The sequence below is a fragment of the Talaromyces atroroseus genome (genome assembly GCF_001907595.1).
Source record: "Talaromyces atroroseus strain IBT 11181 chromosome Unknown scaffold_1, whole genome shotgun sequence".
In the NCBI taxonomy this organism is placed as follows: domain Eukaryota; kingdom Fungi; phylum Ascomycota; class Eurotiomycetes; order Eurotiales; family Trichocomaceae; genus Talaromyces; species Talaromyces atroroseus.
In genome coordinates this window covers 387,527-411,863 of record NW_017971433.1, presented here as the reverse complement: position 1 = coordinate 411,863, position 24,337 = coordinate 387,527, and the positions used below count along the sequence as shown (strand labels likewise).

Genomic DNA, 24,337 nt, shown 5'->3' with positions numbered 1-24,337 from the left:
CTAAATGCTATTCTATCTTGCAACATTGCTTCCAAGGCGCGCCTGCTCCTCAGTCTCGTGTCCAAATTCCACATTCCACAGTGCCGGTGCCTGGACGCGTGTAACACAAACCTCCTAGCAGGAGTTTGATAAAACACGTTGCATCTGGTGCCTTGTGCAGGCCAGCGTCGTCTCCAGTCAAGTTACACGTCTTCTCATTTGCAGCTGCAGCTTCTGTAAAACCACACGGGCTAGAACGAGCGTCTGACACTACTGGGCAATCACAAACAATGCTACGGAATCATGGCATTGCGGAGAGTACCTCTTGGCTGTATTGATAGGCCGGATGCTCCATCACGCGAAGCAGATTTGCGCTGCGATTCTGCATAGCTTTCGGTCATGTATCCATGCCACAGCAGAGTCTCGAGGCTTGGCATATCCGTGGGCGAAAAGTTATAAAAGTATATGAAATCTAGGTTCGCTGCCCTCTGGAATGTTCCCTGACCATTTCATCCATTACCTGGGCAACTTCTGAGCAGTAGCGCAGAGTATATTAACTCTAGTGTTCAACTATCCCAGGCCAACCTCACTCATCAACATCACAATGAAGGCCTTCCTTTCCCACTTTCTCCTCCTCGCAGCTTCTGCTGCTGCTGCTGCTACCCGTGGCCATGGCCTCGCCGCCAGGGTGGCTGCGCGCAACGAAATGACGCGCCTTACTCATCCCAAGCTTCCTGCTGACGATATCGACGAGTTTGAGACCGCCAACCGCACAAATGTTGACTACAGCTCCAACTGGTCTGGTGGTGTTCTCACTGCACCTCCTTCGGGGACGACTTTCACCTCAGTGACTGCGCAGTTCACTGTTCCCAAACCATCGCTCCCCTCGGGAGGCACACAAGATTCATATGCCTCTGCCTGGGTTGGAATTGACGGTGATACCTACACCACTGCCATTCTGCAAACTGGTCTCGACTTTGGTATCTCAACCTCTGGACAGGTTAGCTACGATGCCTGGTACGAATGGTACCCTGACTACGCCTACGACTTCTCTGGCATCACCATCAACACGGGAGACGTTATGCAGGTCACCGTAACCTCGACTAGCAGTAGTGCCGGCACTGCCGTCATCGAAAATCTGTCCAGCGGTCAGAAGGTCAGCCAGAGCCTCACTGCCCCCTCTTCAACCGCCACCCTAGGTGGCCAAAACGCCGAGTGGATCGTTGAAGACTTTGATTCCAACGGCGGCCAGGTTCCTTTCGCCAACTTTGGAACCGTGAATTTCACCGGCGCTACTGCTGGTACCTCTGACGGCAGCAGTGTTGGTACTTCCGGTGCTGATGTCCTGGACATTTCGCAGAATGGCAAGGTCTTGACTTCTGCTTCTATCCCAAGCGACTCGGAAGTCGATGTGAAGTACATTGGTCATTAAATGGCCACAACTGTACATATACATATATATGTTCATAAACATCTGCCAATAGTACAACAGGAACGGTCGATGACGACTGTTAATAATTTATGCATGGCATTACTTTATACCAATACCCTTAAGTCGGTTGGGTGTTCATAGGGGAAGGAATCAACACGAATGCACAGTGATTTGTTTTTGTTGTCCTGGACCTAGTATTCTTTATGTCTATATGAGGATGCAAGGGCGGATAGATAGATAATCTGAGTGGAATATAAATCTCGTAGCTTTTTGGCCTTCGCTCTTTGAGCAAGTAGTCCGTAGTTTTCAATAATGATGCATCATGGCAGGGGCGTGGTAATCCAATGTACACTGATTTTTGCCAGTGGAATGACGTGCCATGAAACATTCCTGGCCAACCATTAGCATGACCTCGAGCGCCACCAATTCAGATGGCCCAAGGCAATTCCTCTTCCAATTTCTGTTTGATAATAATTCATAGGCTATCTCCACTGCCAATACTACTTACACTGGAGAAATAAAGCCGGAGTGCTTTCGCGTAAATTCGGCTTTGGGATTAGGGTTAACGAATCGCACTTTGTAGCCACTAACAGTGGACATTAGAATCAAAGCAAAGATTTAATAAGGCTGCGTCTCAGATGCTCACATAGATCGAATAAAGGTATATTGTCCTGCATCACATCGACTTGTCTGTCAAGTTAGGGCTACGTGTTGGATGACTAATCTGAAAGCCTGAGGCCGTCAAGATTATCGTCATCGCGTCCCCGCATCGCTTCCTTCCTTTGATTCGATCACGAAAGCAATCCATATAACTACTTCACCACCAACTAGTCTCAACTCAAAAAAAGATCCATGGCCAGCAAGAGATCTTGGGAAGGACATATCGTCAACAATCATCGCAATAATCCAGCTTTCTCTTCGACCATGGCCGTAGAAGATAATCAAGCTTCTTTCATTCAGTCGATTTTCGAGACCTTCCGCGGCGAGCTCGATGAGCATCATGACAGAAGAGAGAGGATCATCAAGGCATCGCGAGATATTACTGCATTGAGTAAAAAGATGTATATTCCCTTTTTTTTCAAGTTCCATTGTTCAGTTAGGATCTGGCTAATCCTTCCGATAGTATCTTTGCACTACAACGGTATACTTATATTTCCTTCCTATAAAGCATTTCTTCTTTTTTAACAAGTGGAACTATAGATTACGAGAAATCAACGCCCCAATCCCACCCAACATCGCCAAAGAGAACAAAACCCGATTCGACCAAATTCTCGACCTTTTCAAGACCATCTCCCCCGAACTAACCGGCACAAACTCCTGGCGCTACCAGCGACAAGTATCCGGCGGCCTGCAGGAATTCATCGAAGCCCTCTCGTTCCAGCACTACATCCAGACCCAACGCCTCATTACTCGCAAGGAAGTAGCTGCGCAACTACCCGGTGGAATCCTCGTAACCGACGAAGATTATCTCATGGGTGTGTACGATTTGACGGGCGAAATGATGCGGTTTGCCGTGACTACCCTATCTACGGGCGGGCAGATCAAGAAAAAAGAGAGCAATGCCAATGACACCGAATCAGCACAAACTCGGTTCCCCATTCTCCCAGCTCAGAAGGCGGATATCTTGATTGATCTGAGATATATGCGCTCGATGCTGGAGAAACTGAATGTCCCTAGAAGACACAGCAGCCATATGATGCGCGATATGTATAAGAAGATGGAGGTTATGCAGGCAAGCGTAGAAAAAGTGGAGAGAGCAGCGTATGGGTTGCTGGTCCGAGGCAGCGAACGACCGAGTGGATGGACGCCGGATCTGTCGTCAGTCGCAGCAGGCGGAGGAGCCGGTGCGACGGGTGTGGAAGTGGAAAGTTATTAGCATTTTTATGACTATATGACCATCTAATCTAACTGATATATGTATGAGTGAATGAAGTGATTCTTGTAAAGCAGTAAAATAATTTAAATCGATTCAATTTCTTTGCTGCATGATGAGATCAGAGGGGGCCGGGAGTTATTGACATATCAGATTTCCCACCATCAGGCAACAGCAAACAAAGAACAAGCAGTAACCCTATCATATCCATCCATTAATACCATTCATCCGAAGTGAACGCCACAAAGTTCAATCCTATCCTGTCCTATCTTACCCTAATGATTCAGTTCGACCAATGCACCAACATGACTTATTCCGAAGGACTTCTCGGGTCCTCACTTCCGTCTAGGATACCTTTCTCAATCAATTGTTCAGGGTCAGGCCGGCCCTTGATCTTATTCTCCAGGTTGTCGGCTAACATGCTTCTTTCTAGTTCTCGTGCATTTGCCTGCAGGGCCGGCGCCACATCGTTGCGGGCAGAGGAAGGGAGAATATTTTCTGTAAACCATTTCGTGACTCGGTTAGTAAGTGATCTCATTATAGGGGCTGTGGGAAAATGAAGGCGCATGAACGTACTATCGACGAGCTCATCGCGATCAGGGCGGTGTTCCAAATGTTTTCTGAGGCTGTCCGAGGCTTGGTGCCGAGCGAGATCTGCCTGTGCAGCCTGCAGGCCTCTGTTTACGTGTTGCAAACTCGTTAGTAAGTTAAGAACATTACGAGAGACATGAGAGGAAGCGTACGGAGCAAGACTTGTGTTCAACAGAATATGTCTATCCTTTAAGTCCTGCAGCTCCGGTCGAGTCTGGAGGTGCTTCTCAAGAGAGTCGCGGCGTTGCTGGTTAATTGATGGGTCGAGGGTGTCGGGGGAGATGTGGGACCTGTCGATAGCTGAAGACATGGTTTCTCTTCTCCTCAGGAATTTCTCGTGGAAGATTGGGTTGATCGATAGATGATCCGATATCAGAAATGCGGGGAAGGCAAGCTTGGCTTGGCTTGATGCGTCGGCCGGATAACAGATATCAGTCAGTATGGGTAATCAAGAGTATGAAAGCATGAGCGTTTGTAGAAGACTCCCAGGCTGAGGAAGGTTGATGTCGCTGAAGATATAGACTAGGCTGTCAAGTCAAGTGACTTTGCACATGACCGACCGCATCGTCTGGCTATGACGCACGATCGAATCAGCTGCGAACTTTATCACCTGCTTATCTAATACCAAACTACTTCGTCAACATCGATCGATAACTTCGTGATCAGAGAGAGTCAGAATATAAAATCAAGATTGGTCCAATTTGAAAGCAGACTGTTATATGATGCAATTCATCAACTAGCCGCAAGAGATCAAGCACAAACAACACATCAAATATAGCAAAATGAGAGGAAGAAAAGGAAGCAATCAGACTATTCACATCTCGACATGCAAATGTTGCTATACACGAACCATCGCAGACCTCAGCTCAGTCGCTGCTGGATTATGCCATTACCAAATGATAATCGATTCGAAGCAAGTCCTTTCCATGTCCGTAATGAACCGAGTCCGAATGCTATGGAGCTGCGAGCTGCACAAAATGACTTATACCACGATCCCCGAATCATATTTTTTCCTTTTGGTCTTTAGTTTCTTCGTTTCTTCTTTTTTTCTTTTTTTTTTTCTTTTTTCTTTTTCAATCAATTCCGATAATGTCATCTTCACTTAGACTTTTCCATTTATTTCTCAAGCCTCTGGTGGCCCCTAGTCGTCCGAGTAGAATCTGGTACGAAAGGAAAAGGACAGATCAGAGAAAAGAACAACTCTGCCCTAACGAAAGAAGGCAAAGATATCATGTCATCAAGAAGATGGAAATGATTTCTCATGCAAGCGAGAGAGGTCGCATCAGCACAATATCCACTATCGCAGGGGCATTCCTCACTGGAAAAAGAGTCCTGATCTCTGTCACAGGACGTTTCGATTCCCGGCAAAAGTAGGATATCATGCATCCAACCTAAGAAAGGACGATGAAAACACATCCATTCATCAATTGCCATGCGGAAATAGATAATCCCTTTCCTGATATTTCTTGATTTGAGTGTAGACAAGATGGCCTGGAAATACATTCGCAAGAATGCAGCCCGAGGCCCTTTACCAGTCTTTTACGGAACCCATAGTTTTCCTTGACCACGTCCACCACGTGAAAAAGAACTGGCTCGAGACCCCCCAGCACCGCGCTGACGACGGCGACTACTACTACCGCCGCCGCCGCCAGCATTGCCGTGATCACCGCCATGGCGCCTAGAAGAAGCTGCTAGACTGCGAGATACTCCATTCTGAGAACTCAAATCCAAAGCAGGCTGTCTCACAGTTGTCGTGGCACCGATTGAGCGGCTAAATGAATCTGGGTCGATAGGCTCCGACGGCACTTCAACCGTAGTATCTGCCTGGGCAATAGCTGCTGCTGCTGCTGCTCGAGCCTTCCGATTATTTGCACCCCGACTTGCGGTACTCCGGCCCGCACCTTTGCCTCGGCCACGCGGAACAAATACCAACTCGTCCTCTTCACTTTCATTTTCGTAGGACAACAGTGGCTTTGGCGACGGGTTGACATGCTGCGTTTTCTCGGCATATTTGACGCGATTCTTAAATTCCTTTTCTTCGTACTGAATTGCCGTTCGAAGCTGATGAATATTCTTGGTCAAGATCCCAAACTTCTCCGCCCAAATCTGGATGTCACGATCATTGCTGACAAGTGTAAGGTTTTGTGGGACTCCGGTAGACGCCTGGTCCTGGTGCAGACGCCATAGCAGCGCACTAAACAAAGGTCGCAGGGCTGTAGGAATCGGTGGAGAACTTGATGAACTAGACGTGGTTCGCTGGTGACCACGTCCGGGCTGCGTAGCGTTATGTTCTGCGTATTCCGGACCACTGCGAGAACTGCGAGACGATGTCCGCGATCCCTCATCGCTCTGAGTACCAATTGACGGCAGGGACACTGAAGACTTAATATCAACAGGCGCTGGCTCTTTGAAATTGAGTTTGCTCAGAAGCATCTGCGACAGGTCGCTTGGCAAGCCCGGCAACCCAGGTCCCTTTTGCTCCGACTTCCGGGCACTTCCATTCGCCTTCACTCCGACTTCCACTTTGGGTGTAGAAAGCACATCGCCTTCAACCTCTGCGTTGTGCTCATCGGCTTCATCTTGGAATTCCGGGAGAAAGTATTGTTCTGCATCGGCCCAGTTTTCGTACTGCTCCATCGGGCCCTGTAGGATAATTCGCTCAGCCGGAATATTGTCTTTTCCGGATGTTACTCGGTCGAGAAAACGAACAGCTTCGCGGGAGTTGATAGCAACCTGGGAGCCACCGCGTTTTGGCGCTTGCAGACGCTCGAGAGCTGTAAATCTGTTAGCCTGTGCTCGGTCACCGCGCAGGCCAGCAACAAGAGCGAGGAGTTAATTGGCGAGCCTACTGTATAGCGGAACAAACAAGGTTATTGCTCCATTAGAAGCCCATCGCTTGATTTCGCTGATATTGGTGGTCAGGACAGTGTCGTCCACAGCACAGTGGAACACCTTGCGAGCCGCTGACATTGTTCCTGAAGGGCAAACTCGGCGAGCAGGAAGGTGGAAAGGAGAACAGCGTCCTCCTCCTAGAGAGGATAATTAACGTAATTCCGTGTAACAACTGCAGTTACGAGCAGTCAGTCAGTCAGTTCGTCGTCCAAATAGATGGCTGTTTCGAGGGGGAATGTGGGGGTTGAAGTTTGGCGTTGCTGGCTGAAAAATGGACGGAAAAGAGAGGCAGAAGAGACAGCAAAATGACTCACGGTCAAAGCAGTACTCGGCAACAGGTTGATAATTCAGCATCTTATCACAGACTGCCTTGTTCATGGCGTGGAAAACATACGGTGCATTGGGGGCAGAAACGAGGGAGATTGCTGGCAAAGGCCGATTGATCCGTGAGAATCCCAGATGGGATGCTAAGCCTGGGCACCCGCTGGCCAATCAGCATCCAGCATGACTATACGCCTATCGTGATAGCATCAAACTACTTGTTTTGATGTTATTCCGGGAGTTATTCTAAGTTATATACGAACGATTGTCTTGTAGGCATGACTACCGGTCCTCCTTGATTATTGAACGACACTCCGACGTTGGTGTCTGAGACCCATACAGCAATCACATAAAAGATACCATCAAGACGAACCCGAAATGCAACCTAGCGATTACTGCTAGTAGTGGTGCTACGTACACTATGCGGAGAGAGGGATCAGTCGAGAGACGGCCGTAGTTAGTTCATCAGCGCATGCTATGCTCAAAGTTTCTTAATCAGACCACTAGCTTCGTCCACTCGTTGAGCCCATTCCCTATTAAACGTCAGATGTTATTCAGAAACGCGGACGAGAAAAGGAAGCAAAATGAGGAAGAAGTCTTACGTCCAGCTTCCGTCGTAAAGTCTTCGTCTTGATGGCTCGCCAAATCCAGCGACAGTAAGCCCAGCCTCAATTACCGCCGCAGTCACTCCAGACCCGCACGAGGTGATGATTGTTTTGGATGGGTCAACTCCCTTGGCCTCAAAGACCTTATGCAGTTCTTCCGGGGATAAAAACGCTTTCGTCGTAGGGTCAAGCAGCTCTCCGAAGGGAACGCTTTTAGAACCCGGCATATGGCCCGACAACAGTCCAGCACGAGGTTCCGGAGCTTCACCCGACCAGCGTCCGTAAGGCCTCGCATCCAGGATTTCAAATTCGCCAGCACCCTCTTTACCGGCAATTTGCTTCATTTCAGGGAAGTGCACTACCCGGTCTGTCTCGTACGAGGGGATTGGATACGTTGTTTTTGTGACCGGCTTGGCATCCCCCGACTCCGTGGGCAAGCCCTGCTCAACCCACAGCCTGTAGTTGTTGAGCACATGAACACGAGGATGGCCGAAGAAGCGTAGTGTCCATCCCACTCGAGGTGCGCTAAGAATACCTTGTTCTAACGTATCGTAGACAACCACCTCATCTTCACGCTGGATTCCAAGTTCGCTCATTGCCTCGGCAAACCGCTCTTGCGTGGGCAGCATGTGAGGATAAGGGGAATCTCCATCTTTTACACCGTCAATATCGAAGAAACGCGCGTGGGGAATGTGGCTTTTGCGAAATGCTGCAATGCCCGTGCGGCCTTCCGGGTCGTTGGGCATGAACCATGCTGCGCAAAGGGGAACGACCTTGGCTTTTTCACCTGAGGAATCCTTCTGCAGTGCATTGTTGAGCTCTTGCGGTGTGACGAGATAGGACGAAAAGGAGCTCCACCGCTGTTGCTGTAGCTGGGAGGTCGAGGCCATACTAGCGGCTTGTTGGCGGGAGAGACGTGCAAGGAGACAAGGGCGCAACGAAGAGCGTAGAGCCGTCAGTGTCATGTTAACCGGACCGCAAAAAAGCAAAGCAGAAATCAATACAACACGCCGGGGTATCTATCCAGAACGCTGCATGAGGCTAAAATGAAGTCGATTGCGCAATACGGAGAGGTGCTTGGTCTATTCAATCGTAGTATTGTTGCTTTAGCTTTAGTTTGCGGGGAGGAGCTCCGAGCTCGGATCAGACCCGCTAAACCGCTCTTTGCCTAGTGGCGTCCGCCCAGGCTTTACTTTTCGACATTTGTTTACTCCAAATGCTGCACCTGCCCAGACATCACGACATCAGTTGTACCAGACAAAAACAAACACATCCCGGCGATGAAGGTCACAATCAAAGAATGGAATGCCGTTGCTTCGTGGCGTTGGGATATGCCTGAAGACGAAGTATGCGGTATCTGTCGCGTCCAGTTCGACGGCACTTGTCCAACTTGCAAGTTTCCTGGAGACGACTGCTCGCTGGGTATGTTCATGCGAACTCTTTTGTGCCCTCGCGGCAACACTATTGAGAGACAAGTCTAACGAATGTGTCGTTTAGTAATTGGAAAATGCGGCCATTCCTTTCACATGGTATGTTATTTGACGGCATTCCACCACAGCATCTATTACTCCGCCGCCGATTGCGTTAACTGAGAAATAGCACTGTCTTATTACATGGATCAACCAAGAGGCATCGAAGGGCCTTTGCCCAATGTGCCGTCAAAGTGAGTGCTCGAACACCGTCTTGTTCTTTGTTATGCAAGACACTGACAAGCGATTTTCCCACTTTAGAATTTGACTGGAAAAAGACCGATGAAGAGAACGATGAACAGGACAGCGCACCACCGCCGTCGTCTTGATTTGCTTTTTCCCTCGGTCCCTTAGCATAGAGTGGGGTGTTATTATACTGCATTTTCTCGGCGTTCTGGGATGATACCATTTGTTATAGTTATCGGCGTTTGAATTCAGGTTCTCAATCAGCTCTATAAATTGCCTTCTTCTCATCGTAAGTCACCACATTACACGTCAGATATACACTGCTGCAAACCCTACACGTATAGGGTAATCGTGTGGCATGCATGATCTAGCTTACCAGTCACGTGATGTCGTAGCTAGCGATTCGCCGGAAGCTATCATGGTTGCTGCTCTGTTTGCGCTCATCTCCAATTCAGAACATAGCATAATGCTCATCACAACGATGTAGTTATAGCATTCTTTATTTTTCTTTTAGCTCTCTTCTAGAGATGTCGTCTTTGCCGAAACAACACTCACCTATCCCGTCATCCTCCACCTCTAAACAGTCTGCCTTACGAGCGAATACTACTACCGCAAACACGGCAGCCACAGCGCCCATCGCATCATCAAGACCACGGCCTATCGGGCAACTCTCTGAAAGTCAACGGCATGATGCGGTATACACTCATTCAGGAGATGGTGGTGGTCCGACGTTACCTACCGACGAAGCGACAGCGCCTGCGGGGCAGGTAGGAGGAGGAGGAGGAGAAGATGCCTCCCATCCAGCATCCAATTTCAAGCCTTTCTTTACACTCATCGAAGACTCAAATTCCTCCGACTACTACCACCCCACTGTACATTATATCTTCTCAGATGACGACACGGAATTAATCACCGAGGCTTCGCTACGGGTGTTGGAAACAGGACCAGTTTCCCCTCCCGCGCAAAACACGCAACACGGAGGCGATAGCCAGGATGCATCAGAAATGAGAAACCAGCAATCCTCGAGTCTAGATAGGCCCTCGCTCCTCCCACCGCCCTTACCAGGTGTCAAGGAGAGATTTATTCTTCTAGATGTTGAACCAACAACAGCAACAGCAACAACCGCTGCCTTTCCTTCATCCGCCCCCGATGCTCTCGCAGGCACATCAGCCGGAACGGGAACAACCATGATATCAACCTCTCCAGCTCAAAAACAGCCTGCACAACCAACCGCCGCGACGCCCTTCGGATACCGTATTGTATCTGCGCATAGCCTAACGCCAGATTGGCAAGTCCTCGACGCCTCTTTCAGCCCCGCCCCGACCTTCGACACACCACAACAACAAAACAACGATCAAACAAACGCATTAATGCTCAGAATCCACGGCACAGCTGGATTTCCACGCGACATTGCACCCATCGACCCCACAGCGGCAGTACAAACACTAGAAGAAATGATGGAACAATTCGATAAGCGAATGTCAGAATTGAGACGCGTTATTGAGACGAATGGAGATTATTCGCCCATTGCGACGGCCGAGACCGTCCAGCCTGGGGAACTTGACGATAATCATGGGTTTGAAAATGCCGAGAAAGGCCGCGATGGAATTGATGCTACTCCTCCTCAGCAAAGGGAGGATGTGCAAGGAGAGGTTGCTAGTGAACTAGCTGCTGCACCTGGGGCAGAGCAGTAGTCTTTTCTTTCCTTGAGGAAGGGGGATGGTTAGCACGCCCCTGTCATGATAGTTTAAAGAATGATACATGTTACAAATGCAAGAGTACCTAGGGTATCCCGCCGTAGGTAGTATTGTAGGTCTGGTTTTGGTTGCATACATATGTTTACATGACTGAATGCATGTTGCAGATTAATTAATTATAAGTATTAACTAGTTAACTATACGTGCCAACCTGGGTCCAGCAAGAATAATTCCACAACGCCGTTATTCTTTGCAACATACAAAAGGGAAAGTCGAGTGAACGAGTGTACACATGCAAAAAAGCACAAAAAAGAAAAGAAAAGAAAAAACAAACACCGGGGTATCTACATATCTACTAGATATATTTCCTTCCATGCACACAAAACAAGACAAAAAGGATAGATAACAGTCTGTTATAATGGTCCCCCAGACTAGCCGCTGGATGGTCGTCCTCGCAACCGTCGTCTGATACTTGCATTAAGTGGGATATTTTCTCTGCCATCTAGGACAATCCCAGAGGGTGTTGTTCGCCGGGCCAAGGGTTTCTGCGGGAGCTTGCTGTCTGAGACCGTCTGGAGTTTCTTCAGGGGTGGCTGCGAGAGCTCGTCTTCCTTGTCGAGTTTTATCGATTTGGACAGTTCCGGAGAAACGCAAGGGAAATCATTGTTGTTAGAGTTGGGTTGTTTCGCGACGACGTTTAAATCGACCTCCCTAAGACCCGCGTTGGAGGATTGTAAGAGTGCTGTGGTGGTGTGGGTGGTTGTGGTGGTAGGTTCGCCTACCTCGTCCTCGGCGTCATTATAGACCCTTGTTTTCACCGGTGATCCCAAACGCTGTTTAATCGGAGATTTCAAAACCGGGTCCAGGTTTTCTTCCTCAATTTGGGTTAAAACAGGCTGTGCCGGTTGTCTCATCCTTTCAATCAAGCTAGCGTGGGATTCGGTGCGCGGCAATATTTTCGGATACTCATATGAATCCCGAGGCGGAGTACTTCCTGTTGGTTTGTATTCCGTCATAGTAGCACTTTGGATGTTCTTCCGGAGCTCAACAAGCGGCTGTCGAACTTCTTCGGAGAATGGAATCACAACATGTTTGATATCGTCTCTCTGTTGAGTAGCGAGGCTTTGGAGTTCATTAAGTTGGGCATGCGTGCCGCCAAATCCTGCTTCTAACGAGGTGAAGGAATCCTTGATGTTCTTTGTCAAGCGTTCCAGTCCGGCCAGATGCGCTTCATGGTGAGAACCGTTCTGAGATCTTGCCCTAGTGACAAAATCATCCAGGGCTTCCATTTGGACGGCCATCTGATGCATTTGCTCATCGACAATGCGGATTGTTTCCTGGTGGACTGCTTGTGTCGACTTCTGGATAGATTCGTTGCGCTGCTCGAAAATCTTTTAATGTATGTCAGCAAAGGAACCCTCTCTTTGCGTAAAATCTACTAAAAGCTTACCGCCCAGTCTTGTTGCATACGCCCCTTGATTACATCTCTAGAGCTGGTAACATCTTCCAAGAGTCCGGTCTCCCTCTCAGTCCATTGGCTCATTCGCTCCTGATATGTTTCAGTCGCCTCCTGCAATGTGTTCGTTGATGATTTCAGATCGGATGTGACAGTATCGACTCGACCCTTGAGTCGTGAGGTCTGCTTTTTGCTAGACGCCTCAATCAGTAGACTGATCTGCGAAAGAAGGTCAGCGCGGTCGATCTCTGCGGCTTGTCTTTCTTCCTCTAAGGCCTGCTCGAGTTCCGCTGAAGCTGACTGGTTTTCTTGTATGGTCTGGCGGTTGGCTTCAAGCAGTTGAGTGCGAAGTTCATCGATTTCTGTCTTTTGTGTTTCCAAATGCCCCGTTATCTTCTCGAACATAGCCTTGAAGTCTTGGCCTAAGGTACTATAGGAGGCATGAAGCTATAAAAAAGATATTAGCTAATGGCTTGTGAACGATAAAGCTGAGTCCCAAACCTGAGTATGAAAGTCGGTCATCTCATCAATGACCTCCTTCGAAATACGCTCTGCTGCCGCTGACAGGCCATTTAACCCTTGTCCAACTTTTCCCTTGACTTCTTCTCGTAGTACTTTAATCTCTTCGAGGACTTCATTCATCTCGCCATGAGCTTTGGTGGATTGTTGCATCATTACATTCTCAGCCTCATCAAGTTGGGAACGAGATTCATCGATGTGGGATTTGCTGTCTTCCACGGTTAGTATCTGCGACGTAATGAAATCTGTGATTTTGGCGGTCAAGCCCTGGACAAGAGCTGAGTGCTCAGACTCGAAGATCTCAACCCTATCCTCAATCAACTTCGTTACATCAACAACATCCCCGGTCGATGCTTCCCATGTATCACGGTTGAGGTTGTGAAGATCCGACTTTCGACGTAGTTTGAGGTGGAGGCCGTTAACATGCTCAACAGTTCGATCCAACTTTGACAAAAGCTCCGAACTAATATCATGAAGTTTTTCCTCTGTCTCCTGATGTGCTTGGCGTAGCATTTCCTCTTGCTCAAGCTGCTTTTTCGTATCACGGAGGACGATCTCGGTTTGCTCCAACACATCGTTCGTCTCATCCAATGAAGCGCGTGTTTCATCGTGATCCTTCTTCAAATTGTTAAAGTTGCTTGTCAAAGCAAACAATTCTTCTGTCTTGTGTTTCAAGCTGGCTTCTTTGCTCTCGATTTTTGCACGCTGCTCCTCATTGATAATCCTTCGCGATTCACTTTCCACCTTCAATTCATCGTAAGCTTCCGCAGAAAGATAAACACCATTTCGGTGTCTTGTTGCAATGAGGTCGCTTTTCAATTGCTCAATCTCCAATGTATATTCACGCAATAGTGTTTTCTTCGGCAATGTAGAATTGATTTGCGGTTTATTGCGAATATTCTTGGCTCGGAAGGCATAGTCAAGAGTGGAGATGGTTTCTTCCAAATTCGTTCGCGCTGGTGAGATGGTAGCAATGATGCAGGTCTTGGTCTGACCTCCCAATGAATCCTGAAGCAGTCGCGTGAGTTTAGATTCCCGGTATGGGATATGTGAGCTTTTGTCGACCAAGGCATTTATGACACGTCCTAGTGTCAGCAGACTTTTGTTAATAAGCCCGGCCTCGGCGGCACGTTTATTGTCGGCGCCGCTCCTTTGGATATTTTCGCTACCAGCCAAGTCAACCAGATTCAATTTCCCAGAGCTGATATATTCCTCGCCCGCTTCCGTCGTCCGCTTGACAGATGTGGTGATTGTAAATATTGTGTGACTCCGAGAACTCAGGTCGTTGCACTTGGTAGCAGCTACCTGGCGTTTGTAGCTTCCACCTCGGAGCAGTTTGATTCCAGCAGTGGCAGAATGGATGAAATGCTCTTCCATGCCTTGCACCAATGTACTGCTGTTGTGCCCTCTCTTCGACTCATTATCAAAAATTTTCAGGTTGGATTTGTCGTCGGGTGAAAGCAGGTCGCGTAATTCTTCGTTGTACAATTCAATAAACGAACATTTGACGGTGCTTTCCTTGTCCTCCAATTTTTGAAATAGCGAATATAGGACGCGAGGTATTATTCCCGCATTCTCTGAGAGTATACCCAGGGTATCGGTCATATCCCCTGACATCGTATATGTCTTGCCAGTTCCCGTCTGGCCATAGGCAAAGATTGTACAGTTATATCCCGACAACATCTAGAGAAACCACAAATCAATATTGAATCATAGGGAGGATAGGCTCTCCAGCAAGAATATACCTCGTTCAAGAGTGGCGTGACAACGTCCTCATAGAGTGATACCTGATCGGCAGCTGGAGAAAACACCTTGTCAAAGTGATATGCTTTGTTGCTCAGGGCATTTGGGCCCATTGAAAGCTCCACGCCATTGGAGCCTTCAGTCGAGACGACGACAGCGCTGTTTTCATTTATTTCACGGTCATTGCGGCCGCGGCATCGAACCACGACGTGTATATTAGTGTCTTCATTTGTCTTCGGTTCAAATTCTCGCTCTTTCCTCTTCGCGCCGGCAATGGACTGTACGCTTGGAGACCTCTGCAGGCGCATGACATTTGTGTGTGTTGGTTTGAGCGCATCCGCGGGAGACTGCAATTTCTCCGGGATGGATGAGGCTATTCGCCTTGAGGGCTGCCGCAATGAAGGCTTTTTGGCGGCCGGCCGTGTGTACGGAGCCGGCATAACGATTTTCGAAAGGAAGAGATGGTGGTATATATTCTACTTGCTAAAATGCAAACATGAGGGTGTGTATGTAGCAAGTTTTGGCCCGGTGGCGGGGTCAGATCTGTGCTGCAACAATAATGTGAAGTCTTAATTGAGCAGGCGAGGCTGCAGGAAGGAAGCTTGCCCGGTTTGTTTGGGCGGTCGACGCAGCCGGCAAAATGTAAACAAAAACCCCAAACAGGCTAGACTGGGAGATAAGCTAGCTAATCGGTTATCGGTTATCGATAAGCATAGCTCGGTCAGTCAGCGGGACTGATGCATTCACATGATCATTCTACTCCTTCGTCTCCTCCTTTTGACGACGCTTTCTTTTCCCATCTTTCACGCTCCCAGCAGCAGTGCTCTCGTTCTCAAAGCTATCGCTATCTTCTTGGAGTTTGCTGGACCTTTGCTCTCCGGTTATGCGCAAGTCGTGACCGCAATGTCCACTGCTAGCGCGCCAGCGGCAATGCAGGTGTTTCCGGGAAGAGGCCTGGGCAGCTTGAGTAAGTCTATGAGTTATATTCTGTTGTCCAGTCGAATCGGATATCAAGAAAGCGCTTCTAATGGGACTCTTTGCTCTACGACAGCTCTTGGAAGCTCACTCCATAACGTGTTGAGCCGCATCAAAGCACGCCCGCAGATCTACCCCGCCATTGACATCGCATACTCGTCCACCGAACCACTCAACGAACCTGTGATTCTGAGCCTCCCTAAAAATGGGTTTCGACTACAGTTTGATGGCCCTGATCAACGCCTGCGCCTCATTGAAGTTCTCGACTTCTCCAAGGTACTTCTGACCTACAAGAACCACGAGGTCATCAAAAGCACCAAGCCGCACGAGCAACCATCGTCTGCCGGGCCAAGCTTTCGGCATGTATACAATCGACTCTTCGGGCCATCTTATCCCGGCGAATATATCCCACCAGCAAGTGATTCTGTATATGGGACCTACGTGTTGTCCTATCCAGGTGTTGCTTTTTCGTTCCCGCTACAGGATTCGGCCTGGTCCGATAATTGCGATTTTGTAGCCCTCCTCTCATCTTCTGCTGCATCATCGGCAACTTCTATGGCGGTGTTTCAAGGAGCTTCGTGGTCTGAAGCGCGAAATCAGTTATTCACAAGATCCCCGCAGTTGCCGCGCTCGCCGGCATTGATTGGCAAGGGCAGGGACGCAGTCCCAGACGAGATCGAAGAAATACAAGTGCTGGGAGGAGGGAAATTAAAAATGTCTCGGAGAACCAGTCCTCCGCTCATTATAACTCTGTCCGAGACAACACCACAGGATCTAATCGCCGAACTAGGACCTCCTGATGCGATATATCGCAAAAACGACAGTCGTATATCCATCCATAGCGCCCGTGGGGTAACCCAACCACGGCCGCTTAGCCCTTCGCCGGGGCGACGGCTTGATACATTAGATACAGACCACTCGTCAAATAATAGCCCAGTGGAAGACTCTGATGATGAGGCCTTTCCTGGTGCGAATTTCGACCCCTCGTCACTATCAGCGGAATGCTTTTTCAACTATTTCCATCACGGATTTGACGCTTTCATTTCTCATCCCACGCCATCCGGACCGGCATTTCCAGGCTCTGGAATATCGGATCGCCCGCCACCCAGTACTGCCTCGCTGCTGACCGTAACGAAACTTATAGTCCATGGAAACGTCCCCGGCTCGTACCCCTTTAACCGCTATCGTCGAAGCCGTTGGAGAATCCTTCTAGGCGAATCGGCAGAAGAGGATCTCACTTCAGAGACACATTTTGAAAAAATCTCTCAACGTCTTCGGAGAGTGTGGAGAGCATCTTATTCATCACCTTCGGAGGAAACGGCTCTACAAAGGGGTATGGTCCTGAATCGAGGATGGGGGGACAGTCCCGAAAGCAGCGTAGAGTTTCTTGGAGGCTGGGAGGAGAGTGCTGGAGGCAAGCATCGGTCGACATCTGCAGGTCCAGATGGTGGTCAGGGATTGGGCAACACGGAGCTTTTTGGCTTCCCGGGTCTTTTATTCGAGGTTCTGAAGAATGGTGCGGTCAGCTCCATGACAATATATTGAGATTATTTTGCGATATCACGAATGTCGTGCTTGTGGTGTTTTGGTGTGTTATTTCGTTCTATATATATATCTCTCTCTCTGATATTTCGTGGTACTACCTAGTATTATTTGGTGTAAATTACGATTATTCCCCAATAGAAATGGTCGCATCAACAATTTCATTCCGCCATTGACGCCCAATCTCTCGATTTAACGAGCCTGAGTATCGTTGTGTAACTGATGCATGAGTCATTTGTAGCTTGATTGTAGGGGAGGCTGAGCGGAGCCTTCTTATTGGACGCCGTGCGGTCAACATCGGGAGTCCGAAATAATTTCAGCAAATGCTCAACAGCGAAATTACAAACAACCACCTTTAGATTTCCTCTCTACCACCACGCTTGCCGCCCGGAGCACCGTCTGCTGCTGCCTCCGAGGTGGTAGACCAAGCAGCATGACGCGCTCCTGGACCTCGACCCTCAAACTCCCTCGCTCGTCGTTTCCCGCCCGAGTCGCCGTCGCGGACCAAGCGAAATATCTGCTCAAATGCACCGACGACCTGTACGCCTGGCAGCGCGAAGCTCGTCCTGCTAGTGAGACGTTTATTCTACACGATGGCCCTCCGTATGCGAACGGCGAGCTGCACGTAGGCCATGCGCTCAACAAGATTTTGAAGGACATCATCAACCGTACGCAGCTAAGCCGAGGAAAACGAATCCACTATATTCCAGGCTGGGACTGTCACGGTTTGCCAATTGAGCTCAAGGCCCTTCAGGCTCAGCAAGAATCTGGGAATCTTGATGCCAAAGGCTTGGGTTCAGCTGCAGTCATTCGCAAAGTCGCTCGAAACCTCGCAGAGAAAACAGTCGCGGAGCAGATGCGCGGGTTCCAGGAAATGGGTATCATGGCGGACTGGAAAGGCCACTGGAAAACACTCGATAAGGGCTTTGAAATGAATCAACTATCCATTTTTAGAGAAATGGTAGATAGGGGACTCATCTATCGACGGTTTAAGCCAGTTTACTGGTCGCCCTCGACCAGGACTGCATTGGCCGAAGCCGAGTTGGAATACAATGAGAAGCATGTCTCGACCGCAGCACTTGTTAGATTTCCGTTGGTCAAGATTCCAGAACAATTAAAAAATAACCCCTTGGTAGATGCGGCAGCTTTGAGTGCCGTTATTTGGACTACTACGCCATGGACGTTACCTGCCAATGCAGCAGTCGCCGTCAGCGAATCGCTAAGCTACCTGATCGTTCAATCCAGCCAACATGGGCAATTGCTAGTTGCAGAACCGAGATTACAATATCTTCAGGAGATGTTAAACGAGGAACTAGCAGTCCTTGTCCCTTCGATCCAAGGCTCTGAGCTATGCAGTGGAACGACATACCGACCAATATTCCCACGAGACGGCGTTGACGAACAGCCGCTTATTGCCGCTGACTTTGTGACTGCTGATTCGGGATCTGGTCTGGTCCATTGCGCGCCGGGCCATGGCATGGATGACTATGAGGTTTGCCTTGCTCAGGGAATCCGGGCATTTGCTCCTGTCGACGACGAAGGCCGATTCACGGACAAAGCCATGACCCGCGATCCAGGACTTCTCGCAGGCAAAAGCGTTCTGGGAGACGGAAACACATCTGTTTTAGAATATGTTGAATCAATCAATCAGCTGCTAAGCAAACACAAATACGAACACAAGTACCCATACGACTGGCGATCAAAACGACCAATTATCATTCGTGCCACTGCGCAATGGTTCGCTGACGTAGCTAACATTCGCGATCCGACTATAGCATCCTTAGACGATGTCACTTTTGTTCCGGCATCCGGCAAACAACGATTAAAGAACTTTGTGCAGAATCGCACCGAATGGTGCATTTCGCGCCAGCGGGCTTGGGGGGTCCCGATACCAGCCCTTTATGACAAAGCTTCCGGGGAAGCGATATTGACAAAAGAGAGTGTTTCACATATCATGAATGTGATCGATGAGCGTGGTATTGATGCGTGGTGGACAGATAGCTCTGAGGACCCTGCATGGATACCCCCATCGCTCCAGCAGGCATCATCCTCTTCCGGTTATCGTCGCGGCATGGACACAATGGATGTCTGGTTTGACAGTGGAACGAGCTGGATGCAAGTGGAAAATGCATCACCAGAGAATGACCGCCCAGCACATGTCTACCTCGAAGGCACTGATCAGCACCGTGGTTGGTTTCAGTCGAGTCTTCTCACGTACATCGCACACCAAGCTGCTGCCTCTGGGAGCGCCGATGCGCCGACGACTGCGAAAGCGCCATTCAAGTATCTAATTACGCACGGATTCACTCTGGATCAAGATGCTCGCAAGATGAGCAAATCTATAGGCAATGTCATCAATCCAGAAACTATCATGAATGGCACACTACTCCCTCCACTTAAACAGAAAAAGTCAAAAGGCGCGAAACAACCAAAGCCCCAAGAACCTGTTTACGACGCACTGGGGCCTGACGCTCTCCGACTATGGGTTGCCAGCAGCGACTACACGCGAGACGTTGTTATCGGACAGCAGGTCTTACAGACCGTCAACACAAGCTTGCACAAGTATCGTGTCACATTCAAACTTCTACTGGGTGCTCTCGGAGACTTCGATCCTAGCGTGAATATGCGCCAATATCAGGAGCTTCACAAAATCGATCGCCAGGCGTTGATGCAATTGACTCAGCTTGTAGATACCTGTCGGAATGCTCTGGACAATTTTGAGTTCTACAAAGCTGTCAACGCCTTGAATCGCTGGGCGAATCAAGAATTTTCAGCTTTTTATATGGAAACTCTCAAAGACCGACTATATACAGAGGCGGAAGATAGCACGAGTCGACGCGCTGCGCAGACAGCGCTGTTCCACATCTACACTTTCCTACAGGAGCTGCTAGCTCCCATTACTCCCCTGCTTGTCGAAGAGTCCTGGGAACATACGCCGGAGACAATCAAGGCCCAGCTCGAGCACCCGCTGCAACGAGTAGCACGTGCAGCTCCTTCTGAGTGGGTTGACGAAGCACTGAACGACGATTTTGTCGATCTGATGGCAGCCAATACCGCAGTCAAGGCCATCCAAGAATCTGCCCGCTCGAAGAAGCAGATGGGCTCTTCACTGCAGTCATTTGTGCATTTCGAATTTCCCGATATCGATTCATTGTCAGCCTTTGAACGCTATCTCAATGAACTCCCGGATCTGTTCGTGGTCTCTTCGGTCACTCTCAGCGTCAAGGGACAGACTCTTTCCGGCGAAATCGCAGATGCTGAATGGAGCTACGCCGAGGAATTCGAACTGCCTCGTGCCGACAAGAAGGCGACAGTGCATGTGTTTGCTCCAAGCAAGGCGAAATGCCCGCGATGCTGGCGATATGATGTCCCGGCGTCAGTGCCACAGCCGCAAGAAGCGCCTCTCTGCCAGCGATGCGACAACGTCATCAGGAGGCTTGAAGGCAGTGATTAGTAACTGCCAGAAGACATTGAAATGTACTATAGAAGCTGAGATGTAAGATATATACTATACCTATTAGATGAATATGAATATGCTGTGTATACCTCGGAAAAACACGCGGGCCGGGCTCAGGGATGTGTCAGGATGACTGGCGGCTGACATCAGACAACGCAATTGGTGGCCATACTTTCTTTACTCGACAAACAATCAAGTATGGCTGTACCAAGATATGGCTTGCTGTTCAGGGAAAAGGCCGTGGCGTAGTCGATTACTCGTCGATGCTGATGTCGTCATTCGCCTCGATGCAGGGCACTATTTATTCTCCCTCACGCGTGCTTCTACTGCGCGACTCTTCAGGCAAGAAACTGCCACCAAGGTTAGGTAGCTGATCTGAAATAATCCACCACGATGATAGTCACAGCAGTGGAAGACGCATTCAAGCACACCGTGCCACTGCCCACGCAGACGTCCTCGGTTGGACCCGTCCCGACGGTGATACCGGGGGACCAGCCTATTGTGCTGCAGATTCATGACACGGGAAAGCGCACATTATGGTGAGCTCAATACACCTATGTCAAGCGCGAATAGGAACGGTGAACTAACAGCACCATCAGGGTTGTTGTGGTCCTCATGGCCATCTCGTCGCTTGCGTTTTACTTCCTTGCTGCCAGAGTCCGAGTGGTATGTCTTAACTGAACATAATGCAGTATAGATCAAATATGACTGACCGATCATCCAGCAACATCGCCTACTCCACACTCTGACAGCGCTCATCACCACAATCTCGTTCCTGTCCTACCTTGCCATGGCCACCGGCGAAGGGGTAACATACAAGCACTCCGTCAACCACCAAGCCCACCAGCACGTGCCAGATACATACCAAGAGATTCTGCGTCAAATATTCTGGGTGCGATACGTGAACTGGATACTGACGACGCCCCTCATCCTGATCAATATTGCGTTAATCGGTGGTCTCAATGGCGCCAATCTGTTGGCCGCCATTGCCGCCGACTTGGCCATGTTCGCTGCCGGCCTGGCAGCTACATTCGCGCGCTATGAGCGCCGTTGGCTGTGGTATGCCATTGTCTGCATCAGTTTCCTGACTGTAGGATATCAGGCGGGCGTGAATGGAGCGCGGTCGGTACGTCAAGGTTCTGATCGGCATCGCGCGCTGTTTACTTCGTTTACGGGTGCGAATTTGCTTGTATTCGTGTTGTATCCGATGTAAGCTCTCTCATTATGTATATCTCCATAGAGATGAGATATCAAGCTAACTTCTACTCAAGCATCCTTGCAGCGTCTCCTCTCAGCCACCGAATCAGCGTGGATGCCGAGACTGTCGCCTGGGCGATCCATGACATTCTGACTCAGGGATTATTCGGCTACTGGTTGCTTGTTGGGCATGATAGTAGTGAGACAGGGTAGGCTTAGCTCCCTTCCATCTTGAAACAACCGGCTCTGACAATTCGTTCAAGACAACTCTTCGTCGATGGGTTCTGGTCTCATGGCATTAACCATGAAGGTGCCATCCGAGTGGGTGAGAATGAGGGAGCGTAGGTTCTCTTCCTTCGCACTCTCGGTGAGTGTTCACTGCTGGTGGTAGTTGGCTTTAAGGAAGTGGCAAAGCAAGCAGACAAGCTTGTATGGAGCAATGCTTGCTGTCTCCAAATTGGATGATGTGAAATGCTTTGGCGTTCGGAATCAAATTGTGTATTGGGTGTGCATGTAATAATATATTGTCCAAGCTGATGTTGAAATTTAGTCAATAATCTAGTACGTTGAGGACAACTCTTTATATGAGATCAGTGACTAGTTCAGTTCTACTTTGGAGAAACTTTCTCTAGATTAATGAATAAAAAAAGGTTCGCAGAACTTGCAGCGCGTAGCATTGATTCTCATCATGCATGGTAAATCGTAATGGTCATTATTTCATTCGATCTCTTATGTCTCCTTTGTACTCAGTCTTCTCCCTCGTCGTCTTCAATAACAGCATTGAAGACATGACTGCGAAAGTGCCACGGATGCCGCGATGTTCTGCCAATATGTCTGGATGAAGCAGCTGGGGCCATGTCTGTACCTTGTTGTTTACCCTTATTTGAAAAGGATGAAGATGTGGATGACTCATTGACATGATGCTCCTCAACCATCTTCCCATCCTTCAGAGTAATATGCTTGAGCTCCTCATCCGAACAAAGCCGCCGAATAGACTCCGTCCTCGCCGTCTTCAACTCATCTACACGAATTTCAAACTTATCCATATCTACCTCATGCGGGAGATAGAAACCGGCATCATAGCAGTCGGCGAATGTGATTGAACGCAGTTTCTGTGCATCAAAGCAGCTGCAGAACGGGATGGCGTCGACAACGAAGCCGCGCAACGTGAGATGCACCAGTGGTAGCAGTCGTGCCATCCAGGTTTCGTACTCTGGATGCTTCTGGCTGAGTTTGGGTTTTGCTAGTTCTATCACGCAGTTGTCGAGGTATTCGGCGTTGCCGTATTGCTTCTTGATACGCCCTTTGCCATTTCCCCTGGAGGAGTCTCTCAGTACGACGAAGTAAGATAAAATGCGAAGATGGAAAGGACCCTTACGGTGAAATGTACGCATGAACCTCCTGCATTCTAGGCAACCACCCTTCTTCAATACGTCGCCAATGCACCCCAGACGCCAGACGCGGCTCTTCCGCCATTCTCAACTGCAGGTCTTCCAGCTGCTCCATTTTCCAAATCGCCTGAAAAAGCTGCTTCTGGTACGACTTGAGCATGCCCGTAACCCGCAGGCAACGAAGACCAACGAAGGATTTCAGCGAGCTCAGATATTGCTCATCGAGAGGATTCGGTTTATCGCCAGCTTCATCCGGGCTCTGCCATAGGTCGATCCAGAGATTCTCTTGGCTGCTGATGAGGGGGAGTTTTAGTAGGGCTGAGAAGTCTTCGCCTAGGAATATGGGATCCATGTTTGTATCGGGTGTTGTTGCGGGGGTAGCTTCAGGGATTGCGGAGTTGGAGTCATCTTGAGGATGGGGAGCTGTTTTACTCGCTCATTGAGGATAATATGAAGGATTAGCCAGGGGTCATACAGTCATGGTAGAAGTGGTTAGCTCACATTTTGCTATGCTGGTGGACGACGACTTGTCACGTCGAGATGGTTCTGTCTGTCTCGTTAGTTTGCCTTGGGGGGTGGAGGGGGAAGAATATTAAGAGAAGAAGGGTCGCCGCGAACCCTTTTCTTGCGCCGTTTCACCAGAATGGGCATGTTTGAGCTCATGCAGTCGCTTAAGATTCGAGAAAGCCAGTCTTGGAATGACTGACTTTCTCTGAGCAGGGTCTCGAGCCATGAGAAGAAGACTGCTGGTAGAATGGCTTGTTTCCAAGTCTGAGGGCTGTGGGAAAGGTTGGTACCTAAGAAAGAAGAGAGGAACAGTGAAATGAGAGCTGAAGGTCGTAGGGGCCTACAGGAAGGCAGGTCATAGCATGGTTCCAATATAACATGGAGTAAAAATGAATGCATTGTCCAATAGTGCCTATTCAGTCAGTGTATAAAGCTTCAGGAGGAGCTCACAATATGTGACGAGTTATGAGATGAACATAACAGAGATAAGACAAGAGGCGCCTCT

General features: G+C 49.1%; 10 protein-coding genes across 10 annotated transcripts; 5 read left to right on the top strand and 5 right to left on the bottom strand.

Annotated features, from left to right (window-relative positions):
• Positions 1-583: 583 nt before the first annotated feature.
• On the top strand, positions 584-1,411 carry UA08_01224 (hypothetical protein; the record flags this gene model as incomplete). The annotated part of the gene is made up of 1 exon (XM_020261824.1): positions 584-1,411. One exon carries the CDS (start codon positions 584-586, stop codon positions 1,409-1,411), a length of 828 nt encoding a protein of 275 aa, XP_020123225.1.
• A 924-nt stretch (positions 1,412-2,335) lies between these two features.
• On the top strand, positions 2,336-3,287 carry UA08_01223 (hypothetical protein; the record flags this gene model as incomplete). Its single annotated transcript, XM_020261813.1, has 3 exons — positions 2,336-2,472; positions 2,535-2,552; positions 2,612-3,287. The coding sequence occupies 3 exons, from the start codon at positions 2,336-2,338 to the stop codon at positions 3,285-3,287; spliced, it is 831 nt and encodes a 276-aa protein (XP_020123221.1).
• A 307-nt stretch (positions 3,288-3,594) lies between these two features.
• UA08_01222 (hypothetical protein) lies at positions 3,595-4,185 on the bottom strand (the record flags this gene model as incomplete). Its single annotated transcript, XM_020261802.1, has 3 exons — positions 3,595-3,782; positions 3,861-3,961; positions 4,028-4,185. 3 exons carry the CDS (start codon positions 4,183-4,185, stop codon positions 3,595-3,597), a joined length of 447 nt encoding a protein of 148 aa, XP_020123220.1.
• A 1,229-nt stretch (positions 4,186-5,414) lies between these two features.
• Positions 5,415-6,845, bottom strand: UA08_01221 (hypothetical protein; the record flags this gene model as incomplete). Its single annotated transcript, XM_020261791.1, has 2 exons — positions 5,415-6,649; positions 6,725-6,845. 2 exons carry the CDS (start codon positions 6,843-6,845, stop codon positions 5,415-5,417), a joined length of 1,356 nt encoding a protein of 451 aa, XP_020123223.1.
• A 724-nt stretch (positions 6,846-7,569) lies between these two features.
• UA08_01220 (hypothetical protein) lies at positions 7,570-8,658 on the bottom strand (the record flags this gene model as incomplete). The annotated part of the gene is made up of 2 exons (XM_020261780.1): positions 7,570-7,621; positions 7,691-8,658. The coding sequence occupies 2 exons, from the start codon at positions 8,656-8,658 to the stop codon at positions 7,570-7,572; spliced, it is 1,020 nt and encodes a 339-aa protein (XP_020123222.1).
• Positions 8,659-9,875: 1,217 nt separating this feature from the next.
• UA08_01219 (hypothetical protein) lies at positions 9,876-11,042 on the top strand (the record flags this gene model as incomplete). The annotated part of the gene is made up of 1 exon (XM_020261769.1): positions 9,876-11,042. The coding sequence occupies one exon, from the start codon at positions 9,876-9,878 to the stop codon at positions 11,040-11,042; it is 1,167 nt and encodes a 388-aa protein (XP_020123158.1).
• Positions 11,043-11,476: 434 nt separating this feature from the next.
• Positions 11,477-15,203, bottom strand: UA08_01218 (Kinesin-like protein bimC; the record flags this gene model as incomplete). Its single annotated transcript, XM_020261757.1, has 4 exons — positions 11,477-12,436; positions 12,496-12,948; positions 13,003-14,703; positions 14,766-15,203. 4 exons carry the CDS (start codon positions 15,201-15,203, stop codon positions 11,477-11,479), a joined length of 3,552 nt encoding a protein of 1,183 aa, XP_020123159.1.
• Positions 15,204-15,510: 307 nt separating this feature from the next.
• Positions 15,511-20,734, top strand: UA08_01217 (hypothetical protein; the record flags this gene model as incomplete). The annotated part of the gene is made up of 3 exons (XM_020261746.1): positions 15,511-15,730; positions 15,815-17,254; positions 17,640-20,734. The coding sequence occupies 3 exons, from the start codon at positions 15,511-15,513 to the stop codon at positions 20,732-20,734; spliced, it is 4,755 nt and encodes a 1,584-aa protein (XP_020123164.1).
• A 396-nt stretch (positions 20,735-21,130) lies between these two features.
• On the top strand, positions 21,131-22,279 carry UA08_01216 (hypothetical protein; the record flags this gene model as incomplete). Its single annotated transcript, XM_020261735.1, has 5 exons — positions 21,131-21,276; positions 21,337-21,403; positions 21,462-21,946; positions 22,009-22,143; positions 22,198-22,279. 5 exons carry the CDS (start codon positions 21,131-21,133, stop codon positions 22,277-22,279), a joined length of 915 nt encoding a protein of 304 aa, XP_020123165.1.
• Positions 22,280-22,680: 401 nt separating this feature from the next.
• On the bottom strand, positions 22,681-24,058 carry UA08_01215 (hypothetical protein; the record flags this gene model as incomplete). The annotated part of the gene is made up of 3 exons (XM_020261724.1): positions 22,681-23,251; positions 23,313-23,748; positions 23,944-24,058. 3 exons carry the CDS (start codon positions 24,056-24,058, stop codon positions 22,681-22,683), a joined length of 1,122 nt encoding a protein of 373 aa, XP_020123166.1.
• Between the last annotated feature and the right edge of the window lie 279 nt (positions 24,059-24,337).